This window comes from Phytophthora ramorum (genome assembly GCF_020800215.1).
Source record: "Phytophthora ramorum isolate Pr-102 chromosome Unknown Phyram_PR-102_s0019, whole genome shotgun sequence".
Lineage (NCBI taxonomy): Eukaryota > Oomycota > Peronosporomycetes > Peronosporales > Peronosporaceae > Phytophthora > Phytophthora ramorum.
In genome coordinates, this window is record NW_027150665.1 from 526,472 (window position 1) to 541,608 (window position 15,137).

A 15,137-nucleotide genomic window follows, 5' to 3' on the forward strand; every position below is an offset into this window, starting at 1 on the left:
ATCAAGTGCACCCCAGAGATAGTGGCAGCTCTCGACGGGTACCTTAGCGACGATTGCACGTACACGCTGCGTGCCATGAAGGCCATGATTCTGTTCGACTTCGGTGTGAACATCAGCACATCGACCATATCGGATAGACTCCTGGGGATGCTGTACACGCTGAAGCAGGTAAGATGCTGTAAGTCGCCATGCACTCCAGTTAACACCTCATGTTCTAATGGCTTATATTTTTGCGATATAGGTCCGTGTGGAGCCTCAGACGTGTAACAACGAGGTAAACAAGACCAAGCGCAAGCAGTTTGCTATGGACCTTCGCAAGCATATGGATGCTGGCGATTTCGTTGTTTACTACGATGAGACTAATTTTAACGTTTATTACAAGCGCAGCCAAGGCCGCGCGCGAAAGGGCGAACGAGCGACGGTTGTGCTGCCTCCTTCCAAGGGCGCCAATCTCCAGATTCAGTGCGCCGTCTCGACGGAGGTTGGGTTGGTTCACCACCGCCTAGAACGTGGCAGCATCCGCATGGATGTCACCGCCTCATTCGTTGACGAGATTTACGAAAACGCCAAGGCCTCACCAACGTTTCAGGAGCATTTCGAGGGCAAGAAGATCGTGGTTGTGCTGGATAACGCGCCAGCACACAGCCAAACGGAAGAACGGGTCGTCGAGCACGATGACCTCGTTCTTCTCCGCTTAGCGCCATACTCCCCGACGTGCAACCCGATTGAGGGTTGCTTCAGCGTCCTGAAGGCTCAAATCCAGGCGAACCTGGCGTTGTCGCGAGAGGAACTGGTGGCAAGTCGGCCTCGAGGCCAGATAGCCGAGGGCCGCATGCGGATTTTGAAACGCGCTGCCAGACAATGCATTAGCTGCATGGACCTCCGTTTGGTGAACAAGATGGCGTTGCATTGTTGCAGCAGCTGAGCGCATGGAAGACATGCAGTACGGCACTTAAACCCGACTCGTTGAGGTCGCCGGCGAGGTATTGCCGCTTTGCTCTGGCTTGTTACCGCTTTGCTCTGGGAATTCAACCCGATTAATAATCTCACTTTTCAGTTTCAGTTTTCAATTTTCAAATTTGTAAAAAAACGAGTTGCTATGGACTCGCACCACTTTGGATATACAAAGGTGTAGAAGTGGCTGGACCTGAAGTTACATTTTTAGAATTATCTTAAAAAGAATGGCTTTCGTAAGGGATAGTTGGGCGGTGGTTGTTATCGGACTCCAAAAGTGGAAGTGACCAACCGCCCAACGACAACCTTAGTAACTATATTGAAGTAGTCTCAGTAATCACTTTTGTCTCGTCTGCTTGCGGCTGCTCCTCAGCCAACCAGCAGGGAAAGCCGGATGGAGACTGTTATCTGGAAGAGGCTTGACGCTGTGTTCCTAAGCCATCATGCCAGCAGCGCCAACTGGAAGTAGCTGTCGAGGCTTATGGCCCGTCACAGTCCCAAGACCACAAATCCATGGTACACCAGTTGGTTTAGACTCTTGTGAGATGAAAAATGGGGCAGAAGAACAATTCAATCACTAAGACGTATCGCCTCCTCCTAAGCGATCTTTTCTCGTCAGCTAAAAATTGTTCTAACCGATCGAAAGTGTATAATTATCGTGATATTCACCACAGAGCTGCAGGAACAACGAAACTATTTCTGTGAGTTAAAAAGAAGACCACCTTATAATCCTGCAATTGCATACCTGGCAGAAACCTGGAAATGCCCATACATTGTTCAGGTTTACTGGCTAAGAGCGCAATACCTATATAATTTAGCGAAATACATATTTCCATGGATGCTCTTTCTCTCACTTGCTGTTTTTTATCAATGGGGCAGAGAGGTACGTGAAAAACAAACGGAAATCCATTACCACAAAAGTCTGATAGATCTGGCACTCTACTCTAAATCACTTTTGCCAGCTGCCAATTATTTCAGAAGTTTGCGGTTGTCTCTGATTGGCCAATGATATTATGTACGTAGGTGGGTGGACAGCAGTATTTTTGTCGAAACTAGGTGGGGCGTTTAGGCTGGCATGCTGACGCCATTTATATACGTAAAATGCCGCAGCACCGCATCAAGCTTGCCCACACAATTGAATTCAAGATCAAAACTGTCGAGGACTTCCTGCCATCGAGCGAAACACGTGTGAGCGCCGAGAAGAGAAACACCCCGAATTGCTGGCGCTGCGCGATGCGTTTGCATGCGAGGTACGAAGATGCTAATGGATTACTTCCTGGACGCTGCTACTTCGACCCCGCCGCCGTACGTGCTCTATAATATGGATCAAACCGCTATCTACTGCGACGTAGGTGCCAAGACAACGGTGGATTTCGTTGGGGTGACGAAGGTGCCAGCGAATGGTGGTGATAAGGGCAGTTCTCGCTGCACAGCAGCACTTCTTGCGCGCGCGGATAGCCGCGTGCTGCCGCCGCACTTTGAGCTCACCGGGGAACCTGACAATGAAATCCATGATGAGGTTAACCGTTACTGTGAGCCTGTGATCCGTAAAAAATAATAATACTTTAAAATATATTACATATATAATATTTCATAATTTATTTGTTTGTACAATATTTTTTTAGCGTTCTTATACCATATTATAATGTGGTATACATTTTTTTTTTATCAAATGACATGCCTCTATATCGATTTCAGTCAATCAGTACTTCCGTAAACTACAGACCAGTCGTTGTTGTGGCTTTCCACATGACTTGGGCACCGTATAGTAGTCAAAACTGAGTCACTTCCTAAATAGGCCAATCGCATGCCTCCACTCGTTGTAATTAATGTCAATCAAAGTCGAGGTAGGAAAAGTCAAGGCTAGACATGGGGAATAATACACTTTTTGAATCTTGTCATTTGATCAGAATTCGATTTTCTACATTCAACTCACTGCCTCAACCCACCCTCTACCACTATGCTGTCGAATAACCATACTCTCACCAACACCCCCATGTTCACCAAGAAGTCGAGGGAGGATTTCAAGTGCTCTACTTGCTCAAAAACGTGCAAGAGTGCGCACGGCTATACCAACCTGACAACGCGTCTCCGAACCAACCACCCGACGTATATTGAAGATGCCTCTCAAGCCGCCAAGGATCGCAACGCACTCCGTCTGCGTGTCATCGATGAGAAGACACGTGACATCTTCCGGTGGTGTGAATGGGTCGTGGTGGACCGTCTACCCCTCAGTTTTGTTGAGTGCAAGATGACGAGAAAAAATACAGCACTATCTCCGATTAACAAAAATAACGTTGAAGTTGTACCTCGCGCGCGTGTTCAAGTCTGCCGAGGCTAGGGTTGCTGAAGAGCTCCCGCCGTCTTTCGGTATTGTGCTCGAAGGATGCACCTTTAGCGGTCGTCACTACATCGCGATTTTCGCCGTGTTCAACGATCCTGACATGCCCAGCTCAGGGTGGCTCCGACTACTACGACGACACTGACTGCTACATTCGGCGCTTCCTACTCGTAGTGCTCTGCCCTCTCGATGTGGAGAAAGATCTTGAGGCTCAAAGCCTCTTTGATCTGATTGCCGATACGCTGTCGCGGTACAACAGGCCCTGGGGTGCGGCTCACTTCATGGTCGCTGACAATGGTAGCGTGAACCAATACATTGGAAGTCGTGATGGCGCCATTACCATGGTTGGATGCGCTTCGCACAGGTTTAATTTAGCTGTAAATGACTACCTGAGCGACTATGAAACGCTGCTTTCCAAAATCCATGCCCTGATGACCAAGTTGCGAACCATCAAGGGGCGTGCTATCCTTTGACGTGTAACGGACCTCCCACCTCTCATTTGCAATGGCAGTTGGTCTAACACCAATGCCATGGCTCAACGCTATACAAAACTTGAGTCTGCGCTCAAGTCCCTGGGGCTTGGCGTCCTAGTCGAGTATGGAATTCAGCCTCTCCTGCTGCGAAGAGCCGAGTCTGAAAGACGCATGCACTTCTCTAAGTGTTCATCGATTTTGAGGGGGTCACCAAGACGCTGCAACGTTCGTCCTTAACGCTGTCGGGTACCCGACGACTGTTTGGTCACGTCATTCAGCGTTATCCACAGTTGAAGTCTTGCCTCTCGTCGACTGCAGTTATTGTCAACAACACGGCCCTAGCGTGTGGCATCGTCAAGCTACAACGAAGGGAGGCGCTTAGTCCCGCCGGGCGTGTCGCCTGTGCCGACTTTCGCAGCGTAGACCAGGCAACATCCCAGCCGTCGCCACCTTCGGACCTCTCTTTTGTCCAGCACACGTGTAAGAGACGCAAGGTCTCGAAGCTCTCGGTGTACACTGATGTGACGTTCATTCCACTCACCTCGAACGAGTGCGAGAGATTTTTTTCGGCTGCAAAACTGGTCTACACGGACTAGCGAAAGCGTATGGACCCATCTACTCTTGCAATGCTGATGTGTCTGGGATATGTGGGACGTCTATGTTGGTTGTTGGTAGTAGTCAGACGCCCGTCGTATATTGAGAAGTGACTGAACAATGCTAGCTAGCTTACCTCGTACTTGCTGTCGTTGGCGTCCTTGATGCCTGTACTTGGGTCCTGCCACCAACGCTTTCCCAATCGTGGAGGAGGCGGCCAAACCGGTCCTCCGGACGGCAGTCCTTGCTGTGGTCCACGTGGATCAGGGCTCTTCCAACAGTCAACACTGTTGAAGCTGCTCGATCGTAGGAAGTACGGACACGCATAATGCAGACTAATGGCACTATTCATTCTCGGATCTACTCATTTTTTATTAATATAAGTACGGAATATTTACCTTCACTGCTGTGAGCCGTGGGTTGAAACGTTTTCGGTGCAGACCAAGGCATGGTTCGATGAGCGTGTAATACTTGAGTGGATCGAACAGGTGTGGCATCACGAAGAACGGTGGAGGTGATATTCTTGACAACTCCAAATGGTTCATTAGTATCATTTTGTTCGCAGCCGCCTAATATCAGTCTAGAATCTACGTTGTTCAAGTCAACCGTTCCCCCAGACCGGGAATCAGTAAACTGCCGTTCACTTGGTGTTTGTATACTCCTAGCACTTCCACAAGCCCAAGGTGCTGTGTGACTCACGTCACACTATTGATAGTGCGTGTTTTCAAATCTAAAGTATTTCATTTCCCCTCATTTCCACGGACCACTGGGCACTATACTAAATACAATACAACGCCAGCTGTAGCCTCGCATCTTCGTGTTGAGGGGAATGCAGCGACCGCACTGCGCTGATGAAGCTCATGCTAGGGCTATCATCGGAATGTATCATGTCGTTTCGTTTGAGGTCGAACATTTCTCTCGAAGGCAAAGCTCCAACCAAAACCCGGTAAAGTACCGATCCAATATAGACATTTGGTCGTATGGTTTCCCGTGGTATATAGGTATACGAAAGCTTTTTTGAAGCAAACCATTCCGCAAAATTAACTACATTCGTATTAATCTTTCGCCTTTTACTAAAGATTACCGTGTGGTTGGTTTACTAAATGCGGCTTCAACCAATTTCTGTGCCCCTCCTTGCGAGGGGAACGGCAACCATTTTCAACTCTATTTTTATAGTTTTCACCGCTGTTTCGCTATCAACGCAAATAACTTGAAACGCCCCAAATGCTGCCGTTGTGGGTCCGCTGGCAGCCGTATAAGACTTTGCCACGGGACGCTCGGGGCAGAGCTGCTTCTTTAATTAGGCATGTAATACATTGTGACCAGCGCGCATACTCGCTAAGCCAGTCGCTTCGCTGGCCAGCTCGAGCACCGCGGTCGGCACTTCGCGACATGTTCGGTGGATCGCGTTGCTTGGACCACCCAGCAGCGACGCGAACGCCAGCGATTGGCTGGCGGCGGTTTGTTAAAAAACGTCGCTATGTCGCGAAGGGTCGGTTGCCACAACAGGAGTATATAGCAACGAGTGCACTATAACTATCTAAACACTTCTTCTATTATACTCCAGTATTGGCATTGATCGCATTTCGCTTGATCAACCTCCGTCAATAATGTCAAACGAGTGACGTCGACAGGCCGTTATGAAACGGCCAACTTCAGATTCAGTGGATTTGGCTGGCTGCTGTGGTCTTGCGAACCCGTCGCTAGTGCTGTGTCTCATTCCCGCATTGGCGACCAAGCCCACTCGATCCTCGCACTCCCCTCACACATTTATTGCAGATCACCATGGGCAAGGGACAGCGCGCGCGTAAGGCCGCGGCCGACGCCATGCTGACGGCCGCCATGACGCAGAACAAGCCTTCCGTGCTGGAGCAGGAGAACCATGCGCCGTCGTCGCTGCAGTTCGTGGCGCCCAAGGCCCCCATTCTCAACGTGGCCGTGCCGCCCGTGCACCACAAGCCGTCGCCTCCGCCTTCTGAGACGTCCGCGTCCTCGTCCGACGAGAGTGACGAGTTCCGCGAGCTCGCGTCTGAGGAGCAGCGCGAGGCGCTTCGTGCGCTCGAGGACGCGGACGCCGTCACGGCGCAGTTAGACGCCGTCCTGTCGCGTCTTGTTGCCGCCTTCTCCTCCAAGGCTGAGCGCCACGCCGCTGCCGCTGACATTGCGGCGGCCGTGGAGGTCCTCGGCCCCGCCAGCACTGCTGGCATCCATGTTCTCGACGAGCTGAAGAAGTTCCTGGTGGCCAAGCCAACTACGGCCCGTGAAGGATCCCTGCTGGCTCTAATTGCCATGTGCAAGACTGAGGAGCTGTCGTCGGTGATGGAGCCCGTCATGGTGGAGCAGCTGACGAACATTATGCAGCGCCACGCCGACTCGGAGCACGTTGTCAAGAACGCTGCGGCTACTCTGGCCAAGACGATCGCGCAGGAGGTGAACCCGCTCGCTATCCACTCAGTTCTCAAGCAAATCTACAGGGCGCTGGAGTTGCGTAACTGGCAGAGCAAGGTTGCTGGCCTCAACTTGTTGAAAGCGCTAAGCGAGGCCGCGAGTGAGGAGGTGTCTGGCTGGCTGCCGGAGATCATGCCCATTGTCACCGACTACGTTTGGGACACGAAGAAGCAGGTCCAGGCTGCGTCTATCGACGCCCTGATTGCTGTGTGCTCCAAGATCAACAACGACGACGTCGTGCCGCTTGTGCCCACGCTTGTGGGTGTCATTGCTCGCCCGGAGGAGACCATGAAGGCCATTGACAGCCTGCTGGCGACCACCTTTGTGGCGAACGTGGACGCGCCGACGCTGTCCCTGATTGCGCCGCTGCTGCACAAAGCGCTGCGTGATACGAGCATCCACAGCTCGTCGCTTAAGCGCAAGGCGTCGAAGATTATCGACAGCATGTGCCGTCTTGTGGTCCGTCCGTCGGATGTGATGCAGTTCGTGCCGCTGCTGCTTCCGCAGCTCGATACGGCGATCGACCGCTTGATTGACGAGGAGGTCGTCGAGGCCGCCAAGGAAGCTCGTGCTCATCTTGTGCACGCCGCCGGTGATGGAGAGGCGATGGAGGAGGACCCCATCGAAATTCGCAAGAAGCTGGAGAACAACATTTTGACTGCGTTCACCGACACGCTTGACCGCCCGACGCACCCTGGCCTGAACGACTTCACGCTGGAGTACGTTACCGATGTGTGCACGGAGCTGGCTACCCAGAACCGTGGATCGGAGTGGCGCACCATCGTGATGGATTACCTGAAGCCGCACATGCACGACAAGGATGCCGAGCACATTTGCGAGGCCCTGCGTGCTGCTGGCGGCGGTCTGGGTGAGGAGCGCGAGAAGTCCACGGACCCGAACGATGTGTGCGACCTCGATTTCTCGCTGGCTTACGGTGGTAAGATTCTGCTGCGTAACGCGCGCTTGCGTCTCACTCGCGGCCACCGCTACGGTCTGATCGGCAAGAACGGTGTGGGTAAGACCACGCTCATGCGCAACCTGGCTACTGGTGCCATTGAGGGCCTCCCAGAAACCCTGCGCTCCGTGTACGTGCAGCATGAGGACATTGTCGAGAGCCAGGGAAGTCTGCTGGAGTCCATGTGCAAGGCCCCCGAGCTTTCGCACCAGACCCCTGAGTCTGTTACGAAGACCCTGACGGAGATTGGTTTCACGCAGAAGATGCTGGACGGCGAGATCGATGCGCTCTCCGGTGGTTGGCGCATGAAGCTGGCGCTGGCTCGTGCGATGCTGTACAACGCCGACGTCCTGCTGCTGGACGAGCCCACGAATCACCTGGACGTGCACGCTGTGCAGTGGTTGGTGGACTACCTGAACTCGCTCGAGACGATGACGGTGCTGCTGGTTTCTCACGACACCGGTTTCCTGGACAACGTGTGCACGGATATTTTTCACTACGAGTCGAAGAAGCTGGTGCTGTACCCGATGACGCTGTCCGAGTTTGTGAGCATCCACCCGGAGGCAAAGCACTACTACGAGCTGAAGTCGTCGGACATGGTTTTCAACCTGCCTGAGCCTGGTCGTCTGGAGGGCATCAACTCCATGACGCGCCGTATCTTGACGCTGGATAACGCCACTTTCACGTACCCGGGTGCCTCCAAGCCTCAGCTCGCTGATGTTTCGGTAAAGCTGTGTCTGGCCTCGCGCGTGGCTGTGATCGGTGTCAACGGTGCCGGCAAGTCGACGCTGATCAAGATGCTGGTGCAGGAGACGTCTCCCGACACGGGCAGCTTCTGGAAGCACCACGCTGTGCGTTTGGCGTACGTGGCGCAGCACTCGTTCCATCACGTTGAGAAGCACCTTGAGAGCAGCCCTGTGGAGTACTTCCAGTGGCGTTTCGGTGGCGAGAACGGCGTTGATCGCGAGCTTGGTGACCACGTGAACCTGAAGCAGTCGGAGGAGGAGAAGAACCTCGTGGGCAAGAAGCAGGGCCAGGTTGAGAAGATCGTGTCCCGTACCAAGGGCAAGCGTGGCACGCTCGAGTACGAGTGTAAGATTGTGGGCCTGAACGAGAAGCACAACAAGCGCTACACGCTGGAGCAGCTGCAGGAAATGGGTCTGGGTGCCCTTGCCGAGGCTGAAGATATCCGTCAGGCGACTCTGGCTGGCGGCCTTGACCTTCGTCCGCTTACGACCAAGGAGATCCAACGTCACCTCGACGACTTCGCCCTGCCGGCTGAGTTCGGCACCCACGGCAAGATCCGCGGTCTGTCGGGTGGTCAGAAGGTGAAGCTTGTCATCGCTGCTGCGATGTGGAACCGCCCACACCTGCTGGTGCTGGATGAGCCGACGAACTACCTGGACCGCGCCGCACTTGGCGCTCTGGCTGACGGCATCCGCCAGTACGCTGGTGGTGTCATCATGATTTCCCACAGTGAAGAGTTCTACAACTCGCTGTGCACGGAGAAGTGGCTGGTGGAGTCTGGCCGCCTGACCATCATCGGCGAGGCGCAGGAGAAGGAATACCGCGCCGGCGGTGGCCGCAAGGTGGTCGACGAGGAGCCCGAGGAGGAGAAGAAGGTGGGCAGCAACGTCAACAGCTCCATGAAGCGCACCAAGCTCACGAACCCCAAGACGCTGCGCCCGCTTAGCAAGCAGCAGATCCGCAAGCTGAGCAAACTGTGTAAGGCTGCGGGCAAGTCGTTCGATGACTTCGTGGACGGCATCACGCGCGAGAGCCCGGAGTGGAAGTGGCTGTAAGCGATAGACTTAACTTACTATGGAATCAATAGACGATCAACACTTGGACGTGCAATCCCATTGCTACCAATTTGCTGCCGAGTGTATACGCGATTCATCGTGTGCCGGTGCTGAAGTTGTACCGTAGATTCTGGGCCGTTTCAAAGTTTGAGTCTAGTTTGGCGTTCTAAATTAAATTGAACTCCCACTGCCGCACGCCCGCTGATTTAGGTCCGCCCTCCGATGAGTCTCGCCGTGATGGCTTGATTCATGCTGTCGTCGTCCTCGATCTCAAGCTAACAGTGTCGCCTCCTGTTGCCGCAACAGCAGCGATCCCATCGCAGCGGGTCTTCCTCGCTTCTCTCTGGCGTGACAGTCTCTCCCTCTGTCTCGCCATCACCCGGTGGTGTCGTCGTCCTGCGTGCGGCACAAACACAACAGGGCTTCGTTGATCGAGAGAGAGCCCTCCGACTTCTGGTTTCGCACGACGCTGTGCAGGGGTTGTCGTGATTCCAGTCGCGCTGGTGAAAGCAGCCAAGACGCAAATGGTGCCGCCCTCCAGTGTGCTACGTGCATGCAGGCCCATCACAAAGGCCACGACCCATTGTCGAGACGAGTACGGTTGCCAATGTCTCATTGGCAATGAATGAGCTCTTGCCCAGGTCTGCTGTCTACTGCTGCGGGGTTTTCGTAGAGCCCTGAGCCGTTTGGGACACGTTCTACAAATCTGGCTTCCAGATTCTGCGGGTTGTGGATCTAGCACATCAGATTTAGGATCTGTAAAAACTGTTTCGGACGCTGCCCTACACTTTCGGGCGGTTGCCACTTGCACTGCAAGTTGCAAAGTGCAATGCACATGCAAGATGCAGAGCTCAAGCCGTGCTGGAAGCTAACTACATGTATTCGGACCGCGGGGCTTTTCCTGGTGTCGTGCCGACTGAAGTTTCGGCCGCAGGCTCATTTACATCTGACCACCGCAAGGCCGTTGATGCAAACTGCGCGAGCGCCACCTCCAACTGCGGCCGGAAAGCGTCACTGCGCGCGGATCTGTAATTCCCCTCAAGCGCGTCCCCGGTGCCAGCTGTGCCTGCATGGCACCCTGCCTGTTAGCAGAAATCGGTCATAAATCATCGCCACGGAGAAGCCCGCCTGGTGGGTATGCCCGCGGCAATGTCCACCATCGGTGATGCGGGCAGTCAGGAGCTTGATGCCGCAGCTGTCTCGGTTTGACAAGCGATATATGTGCATGTATTTGCTGGCGCTCTATCATTCATTCCAAGGTGGAACAAGAGGCCCGGTCACGAGTCACGAGTGCCTTGCAGGCGGCTCCGACCCGCTCGGGCAGCAACTTCCCGGGCTGATTCGGCCGTTGCCGCCGCCTTCCGCGAACGGCGCACCGCCGCAGCGTTGTTGTTGACAAGGGAACCACAACCGCTGAAAGAGCTCCGCTATTATAAATACAGGCCCTCGTTCGCACAGGAAAGACTCGACACTCGCACTTTTTGTTTGCTGGTTCCCAAATTATGAAACCCTACAATCGCGGTTTCTGTGTTCGGGCAACGAAGGGTCACCGCGCCCAGGTTCATGTTCAGCGAGCGGGTGCAGCTGTTCGTCGCCACATCATTCGCGTCCTGCGCGTGCATGACACGGTCGAGACGTCCCATTATTCAATCAGCGCCCCACACAGCACACAGATTATTCAGCCCACCGAGCCATGTCCGCGCCGTCCAAGAGCAACAGTCTGCGCCTCTCGCCCATGGCGCAGCTGGAGAAGGCCGCCCGCAAGCTGACGATGTACTCGCGTGCCCTGCGCACGCAGCTCGCGCGGCTCCGCGAAGAGGTCGCGGCCGAGAAGCAGGCCGTGCTCACGTCCGAGGACGACGTGAGCGAGTCCTCGGCGCGTCTGCAGGAGATCGAGGAGCTCATGGCCAAGCTGCAGCTCGATATCGACGCGCTGCGCGTGCTGCCGCCCACGCATGACGACGGCAGCCTGGCCGCCCGCGAGCAGGAGCTCGAGGAGCTCGAGGAGGAGCGCCACGAGGAGCTCGAGCTGCTGGCGCACATCCGCGGCATGCTGCACATGCACCAGGCCTCGCACAGCAGGATGCAGCGTCTGATCGCCGCGCTCACCAAGGAGCTGCATCGCGTGCGCCAGCGCGAGGAGGTCGTGGTGCTCGCCGCCCTGCGTAGCCGTATGGTCAAGGTCTTCGCCCCCAAGATCTAGACCGATTCAAGCTACCGTAGTCATCCCCGCGGAGTCGTAGCAACCAACCCCAGCCGAGCCTGGAAGAAGACGCCGTCGACGCGTACCGGTACCAACCCCTCCTAGCGACAGCATTAGACGCCCCATAGCTCTCGAGAGGACTTATTTATCGAACACTTTTTCGAACCCGCCATGTCGGCTGCGCTCTAATTTATTTGCTCATATAAATCAGCCGCGTTAAAAACGCGTTTTACTGAGGAAACGTAAATAGCATCTAGAAGAAACAAAACGTCCTTGATTCTACATTATGAAGTGGGAATCGAATTGATTTCGTAATATTTCACTTGAAGAATCTTTCTTCGAGATGGCGCTTGGGGGCTTCGTGTTGGACGAGCAGGGCGAGGAGGACCTGCTGCGCGAGGCGCTGCAGACCGTGCGCGACCAGGGTTTTCGCATGCAACGCGCAGTGGACACCGGGGACCAGCCGGCGGTGCTCAAGCACGCGGCCGAAGTGCTGCGCGAGCTGCGCACGAGTCTGCTGTCCCCCAAGAACTACTACCAGCTCTGTAATGACTTCACATCCATATTAGTCAATACACAGCAGGCTGTACACTAATAGAGTATGGTACTATTTCCCTAGACATGCAGGTGCTGGACGAGCTCCGCCACTTTGAGAGCTACGTGGACGAACAGCAGCAGGCGGGCGCCTCCATGCGCGTGCTGTACGAGCGGGTCCAGAGCAGCGGTAACGTGCTGCCGAGACTGTACGAGCCACATACTAGTAGTACTCGATACCAATGTAGTATAGTACTACTCACTTCTATGGCTGTTTGTGGTGCAGCTACTTGCTGGTGACGGTGGGCTCGGTGTACATCAAATCGAGGGAGGCGCCAGCTCGTGACGTGCTGACGGACCTGGTGGAGATGACCAAAGGAGTGCAGTATCCGCTGCGTGGACTCTTTCTGAGGCACTATTTGTCTCTTAGTGTCCGTGACAAGCTCCCGGACACAGGATCAGTGTACGAGCAATCGGGCGGTGGCACAGTCAGCGACGCCATCGATTTCTTGCTGCAGAATTTACGGGAGACAAACCAGCTTTGGATTCGACTGCAGCACCAAAAGATTGGCGGATCCAGGCCCCTGGCTGTTCGAGAGAAGGAGCGGATGGAGCTGCGACTTCTAGTTGGGACGAGTCTTGTGCGGCTTAGTCAGATGGAGGGGGTTACGCGCAGTGTGTACGCTGAACAGGTGCTGCCTAGACTCCTGGATGACGTTGTGCTTGCATGTAAAGATTCCATGGCGCAGCAGTATCTGCTGGACTGCATCATTCAGGTCTTCCCGGATGAGTTCCACCTGCAGAACCTTGAGAGGCTACTAGAGGCGATGGACAAACTGCAGGAAAACGTTGACGTCGCGTTGATCCTGACAGCGCTTCTTGAGCGCCTTACCAAATTCCGAGAAACGCAGGCTAGTGTGGCCAACACAGGACAACATGAAGCGGAGGTAGATGGTCGGACCAAGCTTGAGCAGGAACAGCAAGAGGGGTTCAAAGTGTTCAAACAGGTGATGGCTACGGCTTCCAAGTTGCTGCTACGCTCGTCGCGGTATGTTGTTGGAAGTGGAGAAACTCCAAGCCAAGGTGGTGGTGACGCACACCTGGCGTCCGTATTGCCCTTTTTCGTGACGTTTGCTACGTTCGCTCTCACGTGGCTGGGTACCAGCAAGGCCAAAAACTCAGACACTACGGAAGCGCTACAGCAAATAGTTTCAGGATGCTTAGAATTTCTTCGAGAGCGAACAGCGTGGCGTGTTGACAAGGATAAGCAAGTGCGGCAGCTTGTGGTTTCACAGCTGGAGTCTCTTGCGCTGACGCTTCTGAGAGCACTCTCCATCCAGGATCTGATGCAAGTGCCAGTATTGCGTGAGATGCTTGCTCTGATGCCATGGCAAGGCGCGTGGAAAGATGTAGCCCTAGCGTGGATTCGTGTGCTACTTGCGCGGCACCAGCGTGTGCACAACGAACAACAAATGGACTTCTTGCTGCAGGTGCTTTCGCCACTAGTACGAGACGACCCCAATGAATTGCAATCGCCGCCCCCAACAACCACAGCGGAAACGGGAAAAAAGAGTGCTGAGATTTTTGAAGCTGAGCAGCAAACGCTGGCAAAGGTTGTACACCTGGTGGCCAACGATGACCTTGACGTCAAATTTCGCGTGTTTTCTGTAGCACGACGTGCATTTCTGCAGAGTGGAGTCTTTCGTATTCGTTTCACGCTTGTACCGTTAATCTACCAGTCGCTGGCTCTCGCTAGGGACCTAGCCGCCCACTCTCAGGAGAAGACTCAAACTCAGGGCCAAGAGACCAAGGCGGAGTCAGAGAGTGCTGCTTCGGTGGGGAATTCCAAGACGTTTGTTACAACTCCGCGTGAAGTCCTGCAATTCGTTCATGAAATGGTGACCGCGTTGGCTTCCAAGCAGGATGCGCTGTCTGTTTCGTGCGTCCACTTGTTTCTGCAGTGTGCTATGGTAGCCGATGGCTGTGCATTTGAGGCAGTCGCGTATGAGTTCATTACGCAAGCTTTCATTGTGTACGAGGACCAAATTACGCTTGCACGTGAGCAGTGGCGCGCACTAGAACTGATGGTGGCGTCACTGCGTTCCACCCGCAACCTTTCGAGCGCCAACTATGAGGTTCTCGCTACCAAGACCACACAATACGCCGCCCGACTTCTCAAGAAGAACGAACAAGCTTTGATGGTGTTGAATTGCGCGCATCTCTTTTGGGTGAGTGACGTTGAAGAGTGAAAAGGGGGTCTCCGCTGATGTGAGTGTGCCGACGTTCCTGTACTGATTGTACTCATCGCTCTTTTGTCTTGCAGCACCCCTCCCAACAAGATGGCAAACGCGTTAGGGAATGCCTTCAGCGGTCGCTGCGCATTGCGGATGCGATCAAGGACACAACGTCAAACCAAGTCCCCCTTTTCCTGGAGATTCTAGAGGCCGTACGTTGCCATGGCTGCATTGCTTGCCTGGCCGACACTCACTCTACTTTTTTGTTTTGTTTTGTGCAGTATTTGTACTTTTTTGAAATGCAGACGCCCGAGGTGACGCGCAACTACCTGGTGGGGCTGCTGACCCTCGTGAAGGATCATTTGGACAACATGGAGCACGGGCAGATGCGCCGAGAAGGCGAGTTCCGTTACCGCGCCATCGTGCGCTACATGGACACCTTGGACATCTCCGATGATACGCTATCGACCTCGCCGTCGTCTTGATCGCGGTAATATCTATGAAAACTGCCTGTATGCTTCAAACTGAGTACAGTCAAATGCACGTAAAACCAGAAGGCATCTTGTGACTGACATTCGGTGGTACAGTTGCAAGTCTGC

At 54.2% G+C, this 15,137-nt stretch overlaps 3 protein-coding genes across 3 annotated transcripts; all 3 read left to right on the forward strand.

Moving 5' to 3' along the window:
• Positions 1–6,147: 6,147 nt before the first annotated feature.
• On the forward strand, positions 6,148–9,567 carry KRP23_13869 (Elongation factor 3; the record flags this gene model as incomplete). Its single annotated transcript, XM_067884635.1, has 1 exon — positions 6,148–9,567. The coding sequence occupies one exon, from the start codon at positions 6,148–6,150 to the stop codon at positions 9,565–9,567; it is 3,420 nt and encodes a 1,139-aa protein (XP_067738025.1).
• A 1,693-nt stretch (positions 9,568–11,260) lies between these two features.
• On the forward strand, positions 11,261–11,770 carry KRP23_13870 (uncharacterized protein; the record flags this gene model as incomplete). Its single annotated transcript, XM_067884636.1, has 1 exon — positions 11,261–11,770. The coding sequence occupies one exon, from the start codon at positions 11,261–11,263 to the stop codon at positions 11,768–11,770; it is 510 nt and encodes a 169-aa protein (XP_067738026.1).
• Positions 11,771–12,113: 343 nt separating this feature from the next.
• Positions 12,114–15,023, forward strand: KRP23_13871 (Vacuolar protein sorting-associated protein 35B; the record flags this gene model as incomplete). The annotated part of the gene is made up of 5 exons (XM_067884637.1): positions 12,114–12,315; positions 12,390–12,513; positions 12,591–14,532; positions 14,628–14,750; positions 14,820–15,023. 5 exons carry the CDS (start codon positions 12,114–12,116, stop codon positions 15,021–15,023), a joined length of 2,595 nt encoding a protein of 864 aa, XP_067738027.1.
• Between the last annotated feature and the right edge of the window lie 114 nt (positions 15,024–15,137).